Source organism: Otolemur garnettii, unplaced genomic scaffold (assembly GCF_000181295.1).
Source record: "Otolemur garnettii isolate 467f Iridium unplaced genomic scaffold, OtoGar3 scaffold00081, whole genome shotgun sequence".
Taxonomy (NCBI): domain Eukaryota; kingdom Metazoa; phylum Chordata; class Mammalia; order Primates; family Galagidae; genus Otolemur; species Otolemur garnettii.
The window spans coordinates 4,777,822-4,795,054 of record NW_003852476.1 but is presented as its reverse complement, the minus strand read 5'-3'; the positions used below and the strand labels follow the sequence as shown (position 1 = coordinate 4,795,054).

General features: G+C 37.5%; 1 protein-coding gene across 1 annotated transcript in view; it reads right to left on the bottom strand.

Annotated features, from left to right (window-relative positions):
• LOC100951160 (leucine-rich repeat-containing protein 9) overlaps window positions 1-5,973 on the bottom strand; it is a 139,707-nt gene extending 133,734 nt beyond the window's left edge. The window contains exons 1-5 of the mRNA XM_023515882.1: window positions 5,894-5,973; window positions 5,405-5,623; window positions 3,860-4,000; window positions 3,256-3,319; window positions 2,894-2,964 (exon numbers count right to left, since the gene is read on the bottom strand). Coding sequence (XP_023371650.1) covers window positions 2,894-2,964; window positions 3,256-3,319; window positions 3,860-4,000; window positions 5,405-5,623; window positions 5,894-5,941 — 543 coding nt within the window. The 5' untranslated portion in view covers window positions 5,942-5,973. The remainder of the gene's footprint in view (window positions 1-2,893; window positions 2,965-3,255; window positions 3,320-3,859; window positions 4,001-5,404; window positions 5,624-5,893) is intronic.
• Window positions 5,974-17,233: the final 11,260 nt, after the last annotated feature.

Sequence of the window (17,233 nt, the reverse complement as noted above, 5' to 3'; positions counted from 1 at the left end):
TTTTACTAGTTAGTCACAAGTAAAAATGTGACTAACTAATGGCATGTGCCTGATCCAGGAAGGAGACCTTTATCTAATGCCACCCAGATCACAGATTTCAGTCTCACCCCTGACTTATTTGCTAGCCCACTTCACTAATTAGCCAATCAGTTAAATGCCAGCAATGCATCAAACATACTGTGAAAACATATTAGCCTAGCAGGAAGTGTCCCATGACTAAGACTCTTCCTTGCGACATGGCGTGGCATAAGTAAATTGGCTTCCATGATAAATTGTAGCAGGTATTCTTGTTTTCTTCATCCTCTATCTCTCTGATTTGATACTAGGGACTATCCTGTGTAAAGTTCTCTTTAGTTTTCAGCTTTGCTCAGAGCTCTTTGTCTATTTTTTTTACTGACTCCTTATTTTCTTCCAATATCCTAAATACTTATATACGCATTTTCTAAGAGCAAAGATTCAATTCTTTAATCCATAGGAGATGTCTTCTAAAGAATCTTAAATCGACTACTCTAGCCCCAAATTTCAGCCCCTTGTTTCCAATCATGGCTTCACTGGTATTCTAAACTCAACACATCCAGGATCAAATACATTCTCTTCCCTCCAAAATGAGTCATTTTTTCTGACGTGTGTATTTCTTGCACTTGCTAAGAACTGTGCTCATAGATTCATATTGGACTCTCCCTATCCTCATATCTACTAGGTGCCAAATCCTGCAAGTAATTCTTCTCCTCCTCTTCCTCTTCTCACCCCCTTCCTTCTTTTGCTTCTGCTTCCCTTCTTTCTTTTCTCTCTCTTCCTCTGTCTTTTAGCTGTTAGTATCCTAATTTAGACTATCAAAATCTCTCCTTTAGACTATTCTATCATCTTCTAACTGGATTTTATGCTTGCAGTTACTCTAAAGCAATAAATAATAATTCCAGATTACCATCCCTAAAGAACACCTGTGATCATCACTCTTCCTTGCTTAAAAACTTTGACAGCTCTGTTGTCAACAGAGTACAGTCCATATTGAAGACATAATTGACCTTTCTAGTCTAAACTTGCAATATTCTGAAGTATACAGTAGATATGAGAATATTATACAAATGATAATGCTGATGTTACTCAAATATATTCCTTGATTTCTTATGATTTCTTGATGCCTTTGTACATTTTGTTCTCCCCCTCTTAGAATTCCCAACCTCTACTCCCCAGAATATCCTCCTGCAATACCTCTTAAAATTTTATAGGCCAAAGTTTATATCAAATATTTCCTCTTGAAGTTGGCTAATAAAAGTTTGTTTAAATTTCCTTTTAAGGTACTTATTTTGCCTCATTCTATAGCTTTTTAGTTTTTTAAAAAATATTTTTCTCTAAGTAAAAGAATCCCTATTTTAATATTGATCAATTCAAAATTATTTATAAAGTAAATGTACCTATTTTTCTTCAATATTTTTAGGGGAAGTGTTTAAATATGTCTCTTCAATCTTACATTGTGAAAATTATGAATGCTACATGTTTTCACCTATGTTATATGTGAGAAATATAAGTCATTTTATTTGGTTGTTTGTCTTTCATTCATGTTCTTAACAAATGTTTATTGCAATTTGTTGCATGTCCATCAGTGTTTTAAGTGCTGTGTGTATAGTGCTGCACAAAATAGGCAAAGTTCCTGTCCTCATAGGGCTTGTAGTCCAGTAAGGGATATGTCAAGAGTGGAAGTGTCATAAGGAATGCTACAGATTGGAGAACATAGTGGGGGCAGTTGCTATTATTCCCAAATTGGGCAGGAAAGGCATCACTAAGAACATAACAGTTAAACAAAGAACTGACAAAAATGAGGAAATGATCCATGATGGTATATAAGGGAAGAATACTCCTGCAAGTGGAAAGGCCCTAAAGTGAGTGTGTGCTAGGTACATTCAGGGAATAGACAGAAAACCAGCATGACCAGAATTGAATAAACAAAGGTGGGAGTGAAAGAAGCCGTAGTCAGAGAGTCAGCTGTGGTCGGGTCTAGATTATGTCACCTTGTGGCTCATTGTAAGAACTGGCTTTTACTTTGAGTGAGATGAGAAGCCATGGGATGGTTTGGAGTAGTAGAATTTATTTTATCGGACATATTTTAAAAGTCTCTATCAGTCTGTGGAGTGGAGAACAGATTGATAGTAGGAAAAGTATTAACACAGGGAGAGCAGTTAGGAGTTTTTAAACTTTTCAATAATGTGGTTAGAGATGGTGATGTCTTGAGCCAGATTGGGAGTGATGCACTTGTTAAGAAGTGGGCAGACTCTGAACATATTCTAAAGGTGAAGCCAACAAAATTTGTTGATGGATAGGATGTAGAATATGAAGGGATAAGAGAAGTAAAAAATGGTGAAGGATTTTAACTTAAGTTATTGGAAGAATGGAGATACTGTTTAGATACCACAAAAGGAAAGTGTGGTAGAAGGGAAATCAGTTCAAGCTAGGACAGGAGATGTCTATACTTCTGGGGAGGTGTCGGAGAAACTAAGGGATCGATTTAGGAGTAATTGATAAAGTCATAAGACATGATGAGATTATTTACAGAATCAAGGCAGATAGAAATGAAAACAATACCAGGATTGACTAAGGGTAATCTGTTTTTTAGGTGCTAAGAGAGGATGAAAAAACAGAAAGTTAAGAGTTATAGCCAGAAAAACTGAAAGAAAACGGCACCCTAGGAGTCAAGTAAATAGTTACTTGTTCAGCTTTAATAGTGTTAATTCATTAAGGCCAATGTAGTCAGCTGACTCTCAAATTTCCTGTAGTATCAGGTGTCCCAAAATAACAAAATTATTCTTAAAAGGGGACTTTTTAGAACATTTTCTTCAACAAAATGGTTCATGATCCAGGCTGATAAATAAAAATGAATCATTCCACTTAAACATACCTTGAAAGAGCATATTTGGTTACCAGAAAGGTTCAATCTTTCCAGTTGTTCATTGGGGTCAAGACATCGGCCTTTAAAAAATAAGGTGAAAGAAAAATTAAATTTCTTGTTATACTCCTGTTCATATCATGTTCTACTTCTGAGTTGTATATGGCCACCATTTCTTCCATGCAAATATGGCTAATTGTACCACTGTATAATTAGTAACCATTGGTTAGAGGGTAATATTTTCACAATCTTTAATCACTGAGACATGTTTTGCAATGATATTATACAAACAAAAAGTCTAAAAGAAATATAAGCCTGTATATTTTTATACTAATAAAAATTATTGTGGCATTATCTCAGATAATAGTACATACCAATGCTGCTTATTAGATTTCCAGCAAGGTTGAGATCATTTAAATTCTTCAAAGTCTGTAAGCCCTAAAAATTTAGACAATATAATTTAGAAAAAAATCATTAAAAATCTCTATTTACAAATCATCTCTAATCAATCTGGTTAGCTCTCCAGGAATTCTGAGTACTGAGTGCTTTGTACTTCAAAAGCACAGAGGGAAATGGATGCATCAGAGAAGGCATCTCTGTTCCTCTATCCTGAAACCAAGAGGAAATTATTGGAGGTGGAGGATACAGGGAAGCGAAAGGAGAGGAAAAGAAGAGTAGAAGGAAAAAGAACACATCATACAGAACATGCTTATAGTCTTTGGCAAATTGTATAATGTCTCTAAACCCATCTTTTTAATTTCAAAGAATACCACCACTTTACCTCTCAGGCTTATTGTGAGAAGTAAGGTGCTGTAAAAGAAACCCTCCGTACGTTACAAAATGCTATATACACGTTCATTCTTTTCAACAGCTAGCCATGAGTATTCTGGCACTTCACCATAATATAATCTTGGTCATTGTGGTTTAAACTCCATAGTAGTAACTGTCTTTATATAGAAATTGTTGAAAGTATCTTACCTCAATATTTTTAATTGTATTGTGGTTTAGCCAAAGAACCTGCAATCTGATTAATTTCTCTAAATTTTCTATTTTGGAAATTTTATTATAATATAAATACAGTTTTTCCAGATTTCTACAGTCTTGAAGACCTCCAATTTTCTGTAAAAAAAAGGGGGGGGAGACTAAGTAATAGTAGCCTATATTTTGCCATTAATCCTTCTAATAATGGTTTATAAGCACATTTTCTCTTAAACATAATTTATTGCAACATCAATATCCAGTGAACTGAACTAAATTTCATTAAAAGCATATAGTTTCTCCATCTAAGTACAACCATTTTCAATTATTCATGTTCTCTAAATTTTAATCAACTCTGAACCTACTTTTATATCATTATATTCACAATGCACATATATTTTGTGGGATTTTTTAACTGAAAACTTTTCCCCATCCTTCCAATTATAATATTTAATAATTATGAAATATTTCTTGAAGTTTAGAATTTTCTTAAAATTACCTATATGCAGCATATTTATGTTTCAATTTTTTTAGCTATTATAAATAATACAACAAATATCTTCATGCACATAATTTTCTACTGTTGAATTACTTCTCTAGGATAAAATCTTAGAATAGGGATTTCTAAGGGAATGTAAGTATGCAATATACATTTCTATCTATGGCTCTTAATACATTTTACAATTTGTTTTTCAAATTAGGTGGTTTTTAAAATATTTTATTTGTTTATTTTTATTGCAGAATATTACCGGGGTACAAATATTTTGGTTACATGGATCGCTTTTGTACTACTTGAGTCAAAGTTGTAAGTATACCCATTACCCAGACAGTGTGCATGTGCCTGTTCTATATGACTTCATCTATCCTCTCTGAACCCTTCCAACTGCTTTACTTCTGTTGAGTTCTACTTACATCTGTGCACACAAATGCCGATCAGTTAGTTCTAATTTAATAATGAGTACGTGTTGTGTTTTTCTCCCCATTCTGAGGACACTTAACTTAGGAGAATGACCTCCAGTTCCATCCAGATTGTTATAGGTACTAATTCATTTTTATGGCTGAGTAGTACTCCATTGTATACATATATCACATTTTAATAACCCAATTAAATTGATTTTTGTGGTTGTGATTGTGCTGCAATAAACATTCCAGTACAACCTCTATGGAAAACAGTATGGATATTCCTCAAAGAAATAAAAGAAGACCTAACATTTGATCCTGTAATCCCACTACTGGGCACTTGCTCACAGGAAAAAAAGCCATTTTATCAAAACAGATGTTATCATTTCAGTACAACCAATAGTGTCTAAATAAACAAATGTTAAATTAGTAATACTGGCTATGATTTGATATGATTACCAAAAACTAGAATATTTTATGTTTTAATTCTTTATTTCAAGTTTTTCCTTTGTAAAATCAATTTCTATCTTTTATTTATCTATTTTGGCCCATGCCTTATACATACATATATTTCAATAAATTATTTTTCCAAAGCCAAAGAATTCAGATAAAATACTCCATGTAAGGTTTTATGTTTAGACTTACCTCTATGCAGCACTCAGCAATCCAAAGTTCTTTAAGTTGTACGCAAGTCTCTAACCCTGAAATTTCTTTAATATCTTGAGCAACAATTGTAAGACTTACTAACTTAGGAAACAAGGATAATCCAACTATACGAGGATAACCTGAGAAAAACATCTCCAGTTTTGAAGTGTCTGAATCTTCCCGTACAACCATCTCATATGATAAACCATTGCACAAACACTGTTTTAAGAGAAAGAAACTGGGTTAATATTTATTTTAGATAATAAAAGACTTTTGCCATTAGAAATTGTAACTTGTCAGTTGGTCTGATGCCATTTTTGTGCTCCCACGAGAGAAAGTTGTACCACATGTATGAATTTTCTCTGCTTCCAAAAGTCATAAGGTAAAAGAGATCACTAGATAACCCTCCCACCTTTATAAAAGAACACAGAAATGTTCAATTTAACTCTCCCACAAATGTTGGTGAAAATAAATTTTGCTTTGACTCACCAGTTCTTTAATTATTTCTTCTTGGTTTAAATTTTCACTTTCAATCATTTTCCATTAAAAATAATGGTCATAATATTATATCTGTTAAGAAAATGAAAATGAAAAATTTAAATAAAATTTAAATAAATACCAGAGTCATGTTCTTCCAAGACAAAGGGCCCTTAAAGCTGCTGAGGTTGAACCACCAACCTGTGGCTGGAAATTTCCAGACAGCATATAACCAAGTATTTGTCTGGACCCCAAGAGATTCCATTCCTGAAGTTTCCTTTTAGAGATTATTTTTTAATCTGAATTTAAATCTGTCTCTTCATAACTTCTCTCCTCTTATTGTCATTACACTTCTTTGGTTCAAATAAAACAAGTGTCATTTTTCCCACATAATGAGCCTCCAACACTTGAAGGAAACAGACTGCTCATCTATACTCTAACCTCAAACCCAGGCCAAGTCAGTCCTCCAACTAGATAATTCCTATTTCTCTCCTGTGAACGGGCTTTAGTTTATCCTTTGAATTATACCGTGGAGTCCAAAACTGAACCCAGTCTCTGAGTGTACTCAGCAAGAGAATCCTCAGGACTTAGCAACATATTTGGCATAGTAATAAATGTTTATTAAAATGAATTTTCCAATTTCTCTTTCATTCTAGATGATATGAACCAATTAAGGCCTAAATAGCTTCAGTAAAAGTTAGCCAAACTATTATAATTTTTAATATTTTCTTTGTATTATTCCAGACATATACTGTCTAAAGAACATAGAAATCCTGGATTCAATATGATGGCATGACAAAGCAAGGTGTAGAAAATAGTGTATATTATAGTCCATTTTTTTTTTTTTTTTGCAGTTTTTGGCCGGGGTTGGGTTTGAACCCGCCACCTCCAGCATATGGGGCCGGTGCCCTACTCCTTTGAGCCACAGGCACTGCCCTATAATCCATTTTTTATAAGAACTCTTTCATAAATATCTTTGTGTATATATATATATATATGGTATCTGGAAGAAATACAGAAATGTATATACCAAGTTGTTAACATGAGTTATCCTAGATGCAGGTGAAAACTAATGTGGCTAGAAAAAGAATGTCAGATACATCCCGGTTAAAATGGAAAAAAAAAAACTATACTTTTTAAAAAGCATGGTTGATATTGCATACTATGAATGTATAACCATTTATTTATTCTTTCTATTGTTGGGACACGTTTGGACTGTTTCCAAAGCAGCTTAAATAATGCATCTCTGTGTCATGAAGATCATAGCTAGAAATTTCCTTTGTGTTTATATCTAAAAGTGGAATGAGAAAGAAATGACTATTATTATGCACAAGATGTTTAATTCTCTCAAAATCTATGTTGAGCAGAAGACACACAGATTCAATGAGTGAACTGCGCAGCTCAATCCGTATAAACTTTGAAAACCACCTTCTCTATAGTATTAGGAGTCAGAATATTGGTTGCCTTTCAAGGGATAGTGACTAGGAAGAGGCAAAGCAAGGGCTTCTGGAGTGCTCAGAACAAGTATGTTTTGAACCGGGTGCTGATTAAAGTGATGCAATCACTTCGAGAAAATAAAATTGAAACCTAAGATCTATGTGACCTCTGTATATTTTACTTCAATAAAATTCTACTTAAGTTATTACTTTAAAAGCATTCATATGTTCACTTTTATTCATCTATGTAAAATTATGTGCATGTGCAGATATATACACAAATTAGGATTTTAAGATAAAAGGTCAGTGACTTATCTACCTTTCTTCCCCAATCTTGCTAGAATGACTAGTGAAATATAAAAATAAGGAAGAAATGTGTAGCAATGATAGGAAAAGAACACTGATTGTCAGAAATATTGAGAAAGGTCTTTTAAAAACTACATAGATGGCATCAGACTGCGGGGAAACCCATCAGTACAAAGTAGAACAATATTCAAGGTACCAGGGAAAAAAGTTTCACAAAACTATTCTTAAAAAATCCTCAAACTCAAGCAGTAGTGGTTGTGAAAGGGTAGTTGGAGGCTATACATAGGGGCCCACGCAATCTGTATTTGTATTCAGACTTTGTAAATTGGAGATATTGCCCTACCATGTCAAGTATGATGATTTGAATATGTCCCCTCCAAAATCCAGGTGCTGCCAATGTGATGGTATTAAACAGTGGGACCTTAAAGAAGTTCCTCCCCTCATGAATGATAACCAGTACCTTTGAAAAGGCCTTAGTGTTCATCTCTTTTTTTGGCCTTCTGACTTCTGCCATGTGAGGACACAATGTCCCTCCCCCTCTGGTGGAGGCAGCCTTCAAGGTACCATATTGGAAGCAGAGAAAGGATTCTTACCACTACCAGACACTGGTGCCTTGTTCTTGGACTTCTAAGTCTCCAGAACTGTGAAAAATAAGTTTCATTTGTATTTCAGCAGCATAAAATGGACTAAGAGATGCTGAATCAAGATGGAAAGGGAGGGACACCCAGCTAGCACCACAAAGAAAAACACAGCCAGTAGATTTTCCTCATACACTGGACTCAGTTCACTCATTATTCATTAATAGAGACACTGGGGGCCTAATGTATACCAGTCAGACAATGATAGGGGTGAATGAAGGAAAGAGAAGACCTCTCTGATAAGGTGGAAGCTGAGCCGTCACAAATAAAAAAGGGGAGGGGGATGAGAGTATAATTGGCATGTTTGCATAACAGCAAGGAAAATGATGTGACTAGAATATACTGAGAGAAATGGAGACTGGTCAGAGAGGTATTTTCAGGCCAAATTGTATATCACCTTGTAAGCCCTTATAGAGGATTTCGAATTTTTATTATGAATAAGATAGAAAGCTATATGACGATTTTGAGTGGAAGAGTAACATGTCTTAAGTATTGAAAAAAATCACTCCAGCTACTCGGAGGAAATAGACTGTATGGGTTGGGAAGCAAGGAGACCAGTTAATGGGCAGTTGGAACAATGTAAGTGAGAAAGGATGGTGGTCGAAGTAGATTGATGGATCTATTTGAAGAAAATGCTGCTCATCCCTTCCTTGCTTCCCAATGGCAATTTCAACTTTACCTCATTGTTGGGCAATACCAAGTTATTACAGGCATGAAAATACTGGCTTCAAGCAGTGCCAAGCAAAGGATCACTCAGTAAAGAGCAACCTGAAAGATTTAGAAGGCTGGATGTGGTGGCTCATGCCACTTCGGGAGGCCTAGGCAGGAGGATTGCTGGAGCCAAAGAGCTGGAGGCTATAGTGATCTATGACTGAGACCCACACTGCAAGCTGGGTGACAGAACGAGACTGTCTCTTAAAACATTAATTTAAAAAGTTTCAAAATAAAGGAATTCAGATACTTCATCAAAGGCTCACATGTAGATGCAGGCCATAGTCTTTCCTCCCTAGGTTTACTCAGAGGTACACATTTGTAGCCTCTCTAGTCATAGGAAGAGAAGCCCCTACATTCTGGTTTAATGTCTGTGAGCACCAAAGGAAAGCCTGGATGCCCACTATGATGGCCAAAGCCTTCCCTTCATACCTCAGAAGTTACCAGGTGCTGATCCAAGATATCTAATCTGTGTCCAAGATATCTATTTCAGAAGGAATTAAATATTCTCTTGGTTATATTCTAAATCATTGATTTTCAACCAGTGTACCGTGAAAAGTTCTTAGGCATGATGTGAAAAATTTTAAAGACCATTAATTAAATTATTTTTGAAAGAAATTCAAAGCACAATAAGTGTATTCTTATTTTTACTCTTTGTTTGATCAACATAATTTAGATGTGCCACAGAAGTTTAACTGTAGGTTCAAGTGTACTGTGAGATAAAAAATACTGAAAAACACTGATCTAAAAGATCATACACTTGGGCCAAATTTTGGACTTTCCAATCTGTGCTCTTTATTAGCTATGTCTATTCCTAGACCAGTATAGTATCATCTGGTTTTAATTACTTTGATTTGTGTTGTAAACTACCACCTAATACTCTTGTTTGGGAGTTTCCAAATTTGGAAGTCTTAATAGGATTCTTTTGCAGTTATTTTTTAAAAAATCAGTGGAGATATTCATTGAGGTTGCATTGTAAAGATTAATTTGTGGAGAATTTCCATACTTACAGTATTGATTCTTTCTGAAGAACATGTTATAGCTCTCCATTTATTGAGGAGACTATTATTTTTGGCAGAGAGATATGCATATTTAGGATACTAACCTTACCTCTCACTTTGCCTTATTTTCTCTTCATAAATGCCTTCATTTAGGAAAAAAAAAACTTGTTCTAATTCAACAATTACAAAACAAAATTTAATTTGCATAACTATATCTGAATCACCAGTCATCTGGACCTTCCTGATACAGCTTCATAGACTTTCTCCAGTCAATCTCAAATGGACCAAAGGCTGCCTGATAAAGCTTCTCATTGCAGATGAGGTGAATGTCCCGTTGCCAGCTTGTACCCACTCTTGCACTTTGGGAAAGCTCTTTTTCAGGTCTGCAGACCTAAGAGGTGGACAGTCTTCCCCAGTTCCCCCAGGAAATCAGAAGCCACCAAGTTGCAAATCTTGGATTGATCCAATCATTTCTCTCCTCCACTTTGGATTTGCTGGTGGAAAGTTTCACATAACCAGCAAGGAACTAACGTCACTACAAATGCATGGCCTCTAACTTCAGCTGGATTTCAGCAATAATATTTTATATTTTCTTTGTCAATTTCTTCTACTAGGAGAGGAGGACTAGAGATCTAGGATTCACCACATAATGACTATTCCAAACTTTCACCATTATTCTTTTTGTTTGTTTGTTTTTTTGAGACAGAGTCTCACTATGTTGCCCTGGGTAGAGTGCTGTGGCATCACAGCTCACAGAAACCTCACACTCTTGATCTTAAGCTATTTTCTTGCCTCAGCCTCCCAAGCAGCTAGGAGCACAGGTGCTTGCCACAATGCCTGGCTATTTTTTTGTTACACTTGTCGTCGTCGTTGTTTAGCAGGCCCAGGCCGGTGTATATGGCAGGCGCCCTAACCACTGAGCTAAGGCTGAGGAGCCTTTCACCATTATTCTTAAGGTCAGTCAGTCTGTCTGTCTGTCTGTCTCTCCCCCATCTCCCTCTCCCTCCATACGATCTTGTCCCCATTTTTACAGAGAATGGTAATGCCATCAAATGTACTTTCCTCCCAATTCCCTCTCTCTCCTTTCCTTCTGACTCCTGTCTTAGTAGAAGTATTCTTCCTTTTGTTCAAAATTAACATCTCTTCTTGTATATTGATCTCATCCTTGTCTGTCTCTTTCATAGCACTTCTCTGTAAAATTTTCCTCTTTCTCATTTATTCTCATAGTTCCTTCTCGAGAGTCTCTTCTCTTTCTGTATATGAATATTAGGTCTTTCCTTTCTTAAAAAGTCCCTCCTATCCTATACTCTTCTATAAATAGCTACTTTTAAATACTTCAAAGAAAAGCTTTTATTTTTATTTATTTATTTATTTGAGATAGAGTCTTAGTATGTTGCACTTGGTAGATTGCTGTGGTGTCACAGCTCACAGCAACCTCAAACTCTTGGGTTGAGTGATTCTCTTGCCTCAGCCTCCCAAGTAGCAGGGACTACAGGTGCCTGCCACAATGCCCAACTATTTTTTTTGTTGCAGTTATCATTATTGTTCAGTTGGCCCAGGCTGGGTTCCAACCCACCAGCCTCGATGTATGTGGCCGGTGCTGTAACCACTGTGCTACAGGCACCGAGCCAGAGAAAAGCTTTTAGATAATTATAAGCAACACTGCAATACATCCATTCAGTCCTTGATCCACTGCAGTCCAACTGAGGACACCTCAAGCCACCACAGCATCTTATTATCAAGGTCAGCAATAATCTTCTAATTGACAAAGACAGTGAGTGTGTTTCAACTCTCAACTGGACCTTGACACGGCAAGTGACAATGCTAATGACTTGCTCCTTTATGTTCTTATTTTTCTTCTTTGATTTAATGTTTTCTTGGCTTCAAAATTAGTCATTTTCTTCTTGGTGAAAAATCTTTATCTTCCTCTTTCCTGTGTGACGAATCCATCTGCCCAGATGAAAAGCTCCATCTGAGTGTGTCACAGCCATCGTATGTTCAATATGTCCACATTGAACTCATTGTATTTTTCAATCACCTTCTTCTTCTAACGAATGCCTTCTCTTGGTAAATTGTCCCACCATCACTCTAATCATCCAAGTTAGAAACCTGGGACTTAAAACCCAGGTTCACTCACTCCTTAAATCCTTTTGATATACCTCTTAAATGCCTATCAAATATTTTTCTTCCTCTCTATTTCAATTGCCTCTTCCTTGGTCCAGGATCTCATCACTTCACCTTTACTGGACGCTTGCTCTGGAGTCTCACTTCCCTACAATCTATCCTCTACCCTACTAGGCAGCCTCCGATAGGTGAGTCTGCTCCTTTCAAAGGTATCCATGGTCTTGAGGCTCTGATTCCTGCCTGCCTCTCAAGCTCATCAAACACAGCCTCCACATGGCACCCTAGGATCAGGCCTCAACAATTCACTGAAAACTGGCTGGGATGTTTCTGTACTTTGGCATACACTGTCTCCTCTCCCTGAAATGTCTTTTTCCCTTATTGTGTGGTATATTTCATGTATCCTTAAAAATTAAACTCAATGGTATTCTCTGTAAAGACTATCATCCTCTCTGGTAGTGTTACAGGCATTCTCTTCCTTATGACTCTGGTTAAAGTTTGCCCTTGTGCTGTGTACAGCACCTCCCAATCACTGTATTGTGATGTCTGAAGTTCTTCCCTCCCTCCTAAGTTACATGTTCTTTAAGAGCAAGAGCTACGAACCTACTACAGTGCCTGGCCACAGAATAAGTGTTCAATAAAATTTTATTGAATGGTTTCAATTAATTATCATGCGATAGGCTACTATATGGTATGACTTAAAGAACTATTTCTTCTATATAACCATTCAGAATATAACAATTATCAAAGTATAAAATACTGTTAGTGAACCTACAAAGGGGTGTTCATTGTTTGTTGCATGGAAAGTTAATTACTGAGACAATGAGGATTGTCAAGGGATAAAGGATTTATTTTAGAGGATGTGTTAACTGGGAGGGGAGAGGCACGGGCTACCTCAAATCCACCTCTCTGATTAGCAGGGTTAAGGGGGTTTTAGGTAGCTGAAAATGAATAATGTATAAAGGAAGTGAACCCCTTTGCACACTTGGGGTGGAGTACAGGGCATGCAAGTACAGTGAGGAATTATGTTACTACATATAGTTCATGAATAAAAAATGGTGGAAAGATGTGGGGATTTTAGTATTATAATGAGGTAGGGCTTAATAGTGTTCTTTTTTTTTTAACATTGTGTGCAGGCTCAGTGGTTTTTGAGTACTGCCTATGGTGGCGGCGTATCGCTTATTTTGCTTTTTTCTGGACATTCTGGTAAGAGTAAGGCACTGTAGTCATTTCAGGGCTGTAAGGTGGTTCTGTCTTGCCTTTAAATTGGGACAAATTTAAAACCATTGCATCAGTGTACAGAAAGATACAAAGGTCTGTTTAGTAATTTGAAATGATTTTTCTGTTTTTTTTTCTTTTCTTTTTTTAAGACTGCCCTAGCTAGGCTACTGGAGTTGACACTGACTGTTTCATTCTTGTTAAGTCAAGGCCACTTAGCTGCCTGCTTCAGTTCTGATGTGAACAATGAAAACTCCTTTAGAATAGGAGGGAGCTAAGACACTTAAGAATTGTAAAATTTTTGTTATAAAACCAGATGCGATACCATGTTTCCATCTGCCATGAGATCTGAGTAGGGTGTGATTCTAAGAAAATCAAATTCCTTTTGTGCAAAGCGGAAGCCCTGTAAGGTCAAACTATTTCCTCCCTTGGGGTATAAAAGGATCAGAATCCATCAATTCTCATTTATGGTCCAAACAAATGCCCTTCCGCTCTAGATGGGCAGTATCAAGTTTGGTCAAGGAGCACTTGGTTGTCCCAGGCTCGGACCATAACCGGTGCAAAAAAGGTGGCTGTAGGCCACCCTCCCCTTCCTTGTCCTATTAAGTTTGCTCCAGTCACCCTGACCTCAATAAAGCCACGTCACTGTTTCTCATCCACGGCACCGTTACAGGGTTCCCTCGATCCCAACGTTGCTTCGCATGCGTCTTCCCCCAGGTGGCGGAGAAAGAAGGAGAGGGGAACCGAGACTCCCGGGCCAGCCAACAGGTGAATTACGCCTGAGGCCACCAGATGACGAACACTCACCTTCTCCCAGAGAGACCATGGATTCCGGGGCAATCCGAGACAGGTCAGAGTCCACCCTGACCTCCTAATCCCCGACCTGCAGCAGCTGGCACCACAACCCCTCGAGCCCCGGGCCTAGTGTGTACAGACGGCTGCCTGCGGTTGCCTAGGAAACTGGCTCTGCGCCTCCGGAGACCTCGGGTGGGGAGGGGGTGTTGGGGGCGGGGAAAGCAGCGGCGGACCCGTATCTGCATCACGTGGCGGCAACCCCCAACCAATCAGCAGAGGCAGGGGTCCCGCCGGAAGACCCCGCTGGTGTTCCTAGGAAACCAGCGAACTTCGGGTCCTCAGGCGTCTGCGCGCCGCGGGTCTCTGCTGCCGCCTTCTCGGATACCGAGGGTGGACAAGGTGGCAAGGAGCTGGCTGTTGTCTCCTTAAGTCCTGCCTCCCTCATGTTGAAAATCTTTGGGCCCGGGGGGTCCGGGCGCCTGCACCTGGCGGCACTTGAACCCCAAAAACGTGGAACTGTGATGTCACAAGGGCCTGGCGAGCGAGACGAGCCCTGAACCCCTGTGCAACCTGCCCGTGTGGCCGAGTCCGTCCGGAGTGTGGCCTCAGCGCCCGTCGCCGCCGTGCGCCCCGCGGCCAACTCGAGCGCGGCGCGGGCAGGGCAACTGCCCTGAGCTGTGCGGGGCACAGGTGGCTTCGGGGGGAGGGGGGACTTGTCGCTCTTGTGGTTCTTGTACAGGCTTTTGAGTGACTTCAAGTATTCCAAAATGTTAAGGAGACAAAAATTATTTTCAAAATGAAGTAAAATTTAAAGGGAGAAAGGAGGAAACCTTTCAAAGTGGGCAGAAATGAATCAACTTAGTAGCAGACAAAGCAAAGTGACCGCTGCTCTGGTTTCATTCTCTAGACCTGCGTGACTCGTAGCGTAAGCCGCTAAGCAGTCACCGGGGCCTGTTGGGGACGTGGCAGCGTGCTGTAGAATACCCTGTATTCTGTTAAAGCTTGTTATTATGTTTAAGGAAAGAGGCGAGAGAATAAAAATAAAAATAACTACTTCTGTTGTTTACATGTTGAAATGATAATATTTTTGATACATTGGTCAAATGAAATGTAGGTATTAGAAAAAAGTTTAGTCGCCTGTGTGAATTGCATTATGCTTCTTTTGGATATCACTGCTCTGTGTGTGTGTTTTGTCGGTTTCTGTAGAATGTTCTTGCAAAATAGTGTCTGTAGTACTCTTTGTCCGCCAGCAGATGGCCGCCACATTCAGAAGACTGAATTGTTTGCTCAAGAACAACAGTTCAGATTTTAGAAATATTTTTGTTTATTCAGCAACTATCAACAATTCAACATATTTTCTGAGACTCAACTTCATCTAATATTGACTGTAAATGTACATACAGACATATGGGAAGAAGTAAACTAACTTTCTCACTGCAGTTTTATTCCACTGAAAAACTAATTAAAATATTTGTGAAGTATATGAAATCTGATTCACAATTTTTACTTTTACTATTATACAAAGACAGTTCCCCTGTCTTTGGGGAATGTGTGTGTCTATGTAGAATTAGAATAGTTAAGGTTTCTAAACTTTTAAGGATAGAAATTGGGTTAGAAATCAGATTAATTACCTATATAAAATTTCTCATTTTGGGGCGGCGCCTGTGGCTCAAAGGAGTAGGGCGCCGGCCCCATATGCTGGAGGTGGCGGGTTCAAACCTAGCCCCCACTAAAAAAAAACAACTTCTCATTTTGGGGGGGATGCAGCTCCTTGGATGAAAATATACACATTATCAAATATATTGTTAGGAGTCTGTTGTGATTTTCTTAACAGGTAAAAGACTGGGAGAAAGATAGCATAGTTTTCTTTATGTTATATAGACAAATTATTTGAATAATGTTATTTCTAGTTAAAGCTTAAGGATGTGCAGTGAACACACTGACTTGGAGTTTTTTGTAGCTGTAGGCTTAATAACCTAATTCTTAAAAGAATTGCCTGTTGTTCACATATTCTAGATGTTTGAAGCAAAAGATGCTTATAGTTAAAAGCCACAGGAGCAATACAAAAACAGTGACCATTTTCTTAATCTCCTTTTCTCACTTTAAAGTTGCTTTATGATCTAGTTTTATGTACAAAAGAATGGATGTTAAAACAACTAGAAATCTAGCAATTTGGGTAAATTCAAAGTGAAATAAGACTTCATTTCATTCATCTCTCTGTTCATACTCATAGACAAAGCACATAAGCTTAAATCTGAAAATGACTTACCAATGTTGGCAAACTTACTTCATCACTTCCCAAATTAAAGAATCATTTATTTTAACAAAATAGAGACAGATTTGTTGACCCAAATGAGAACATTTTGAACAAAATAATTTGTTAAACCCTTTTTTAGTTGGTTGTTAAATTTATTTCTCAAAACCTTCCTATCTTTATTGGTCCCTAACTGTGGCAATAATGCATTATAATTTTACTTTGTAATACTTTTAATTCCAGACAACTTATGTGTGAACTGTTTATATGCTAATTAGATTTTTATATTCTTGTAGACATCTGATCCTTAGACAAATGAGTACTTTCCAGCTAATGATTTTAATATATTATCTGTAAAAATCCACTATCTCTTATTTAAATTTGATACATTATTAAAAAGTCATACATTCAGCACAACCTAGGGTTTAGGTTAGAAGAGATAAATTATGTGGTGCTTAGAAACTCAGTAACAGAGGTGCTTTCATTATTCATGTCTAGCAATGAATATAAAGATCCAATTACAAAAAAAAGATCCAATTAAAAGGGGTTATTCTGAAGTAAGTTTTCATTTAGATAAACAGAATGTTATGTCTAATGGGTCTGTCCAAAAAAGTTAGGATGTATATTTCTGTTGCTCCATTTCCAAATGGCAAGCCACTAGTCCATCTACCTCATTGTAGTAATTCACTTATTCCTTCCCCCAAAACAAAGCATTGTATAATGTACCTGCATCATATCCTCATTCACATGCTCATTTCTTCTATGCATTCATTCAACAATTATTGAGTGAACTTCTATGTGCCAAGCACTCTTCTAGGCACTAGGGATACAGCAATGAACGAAACAGATAAAAATGTCTGCCTTACATAGTT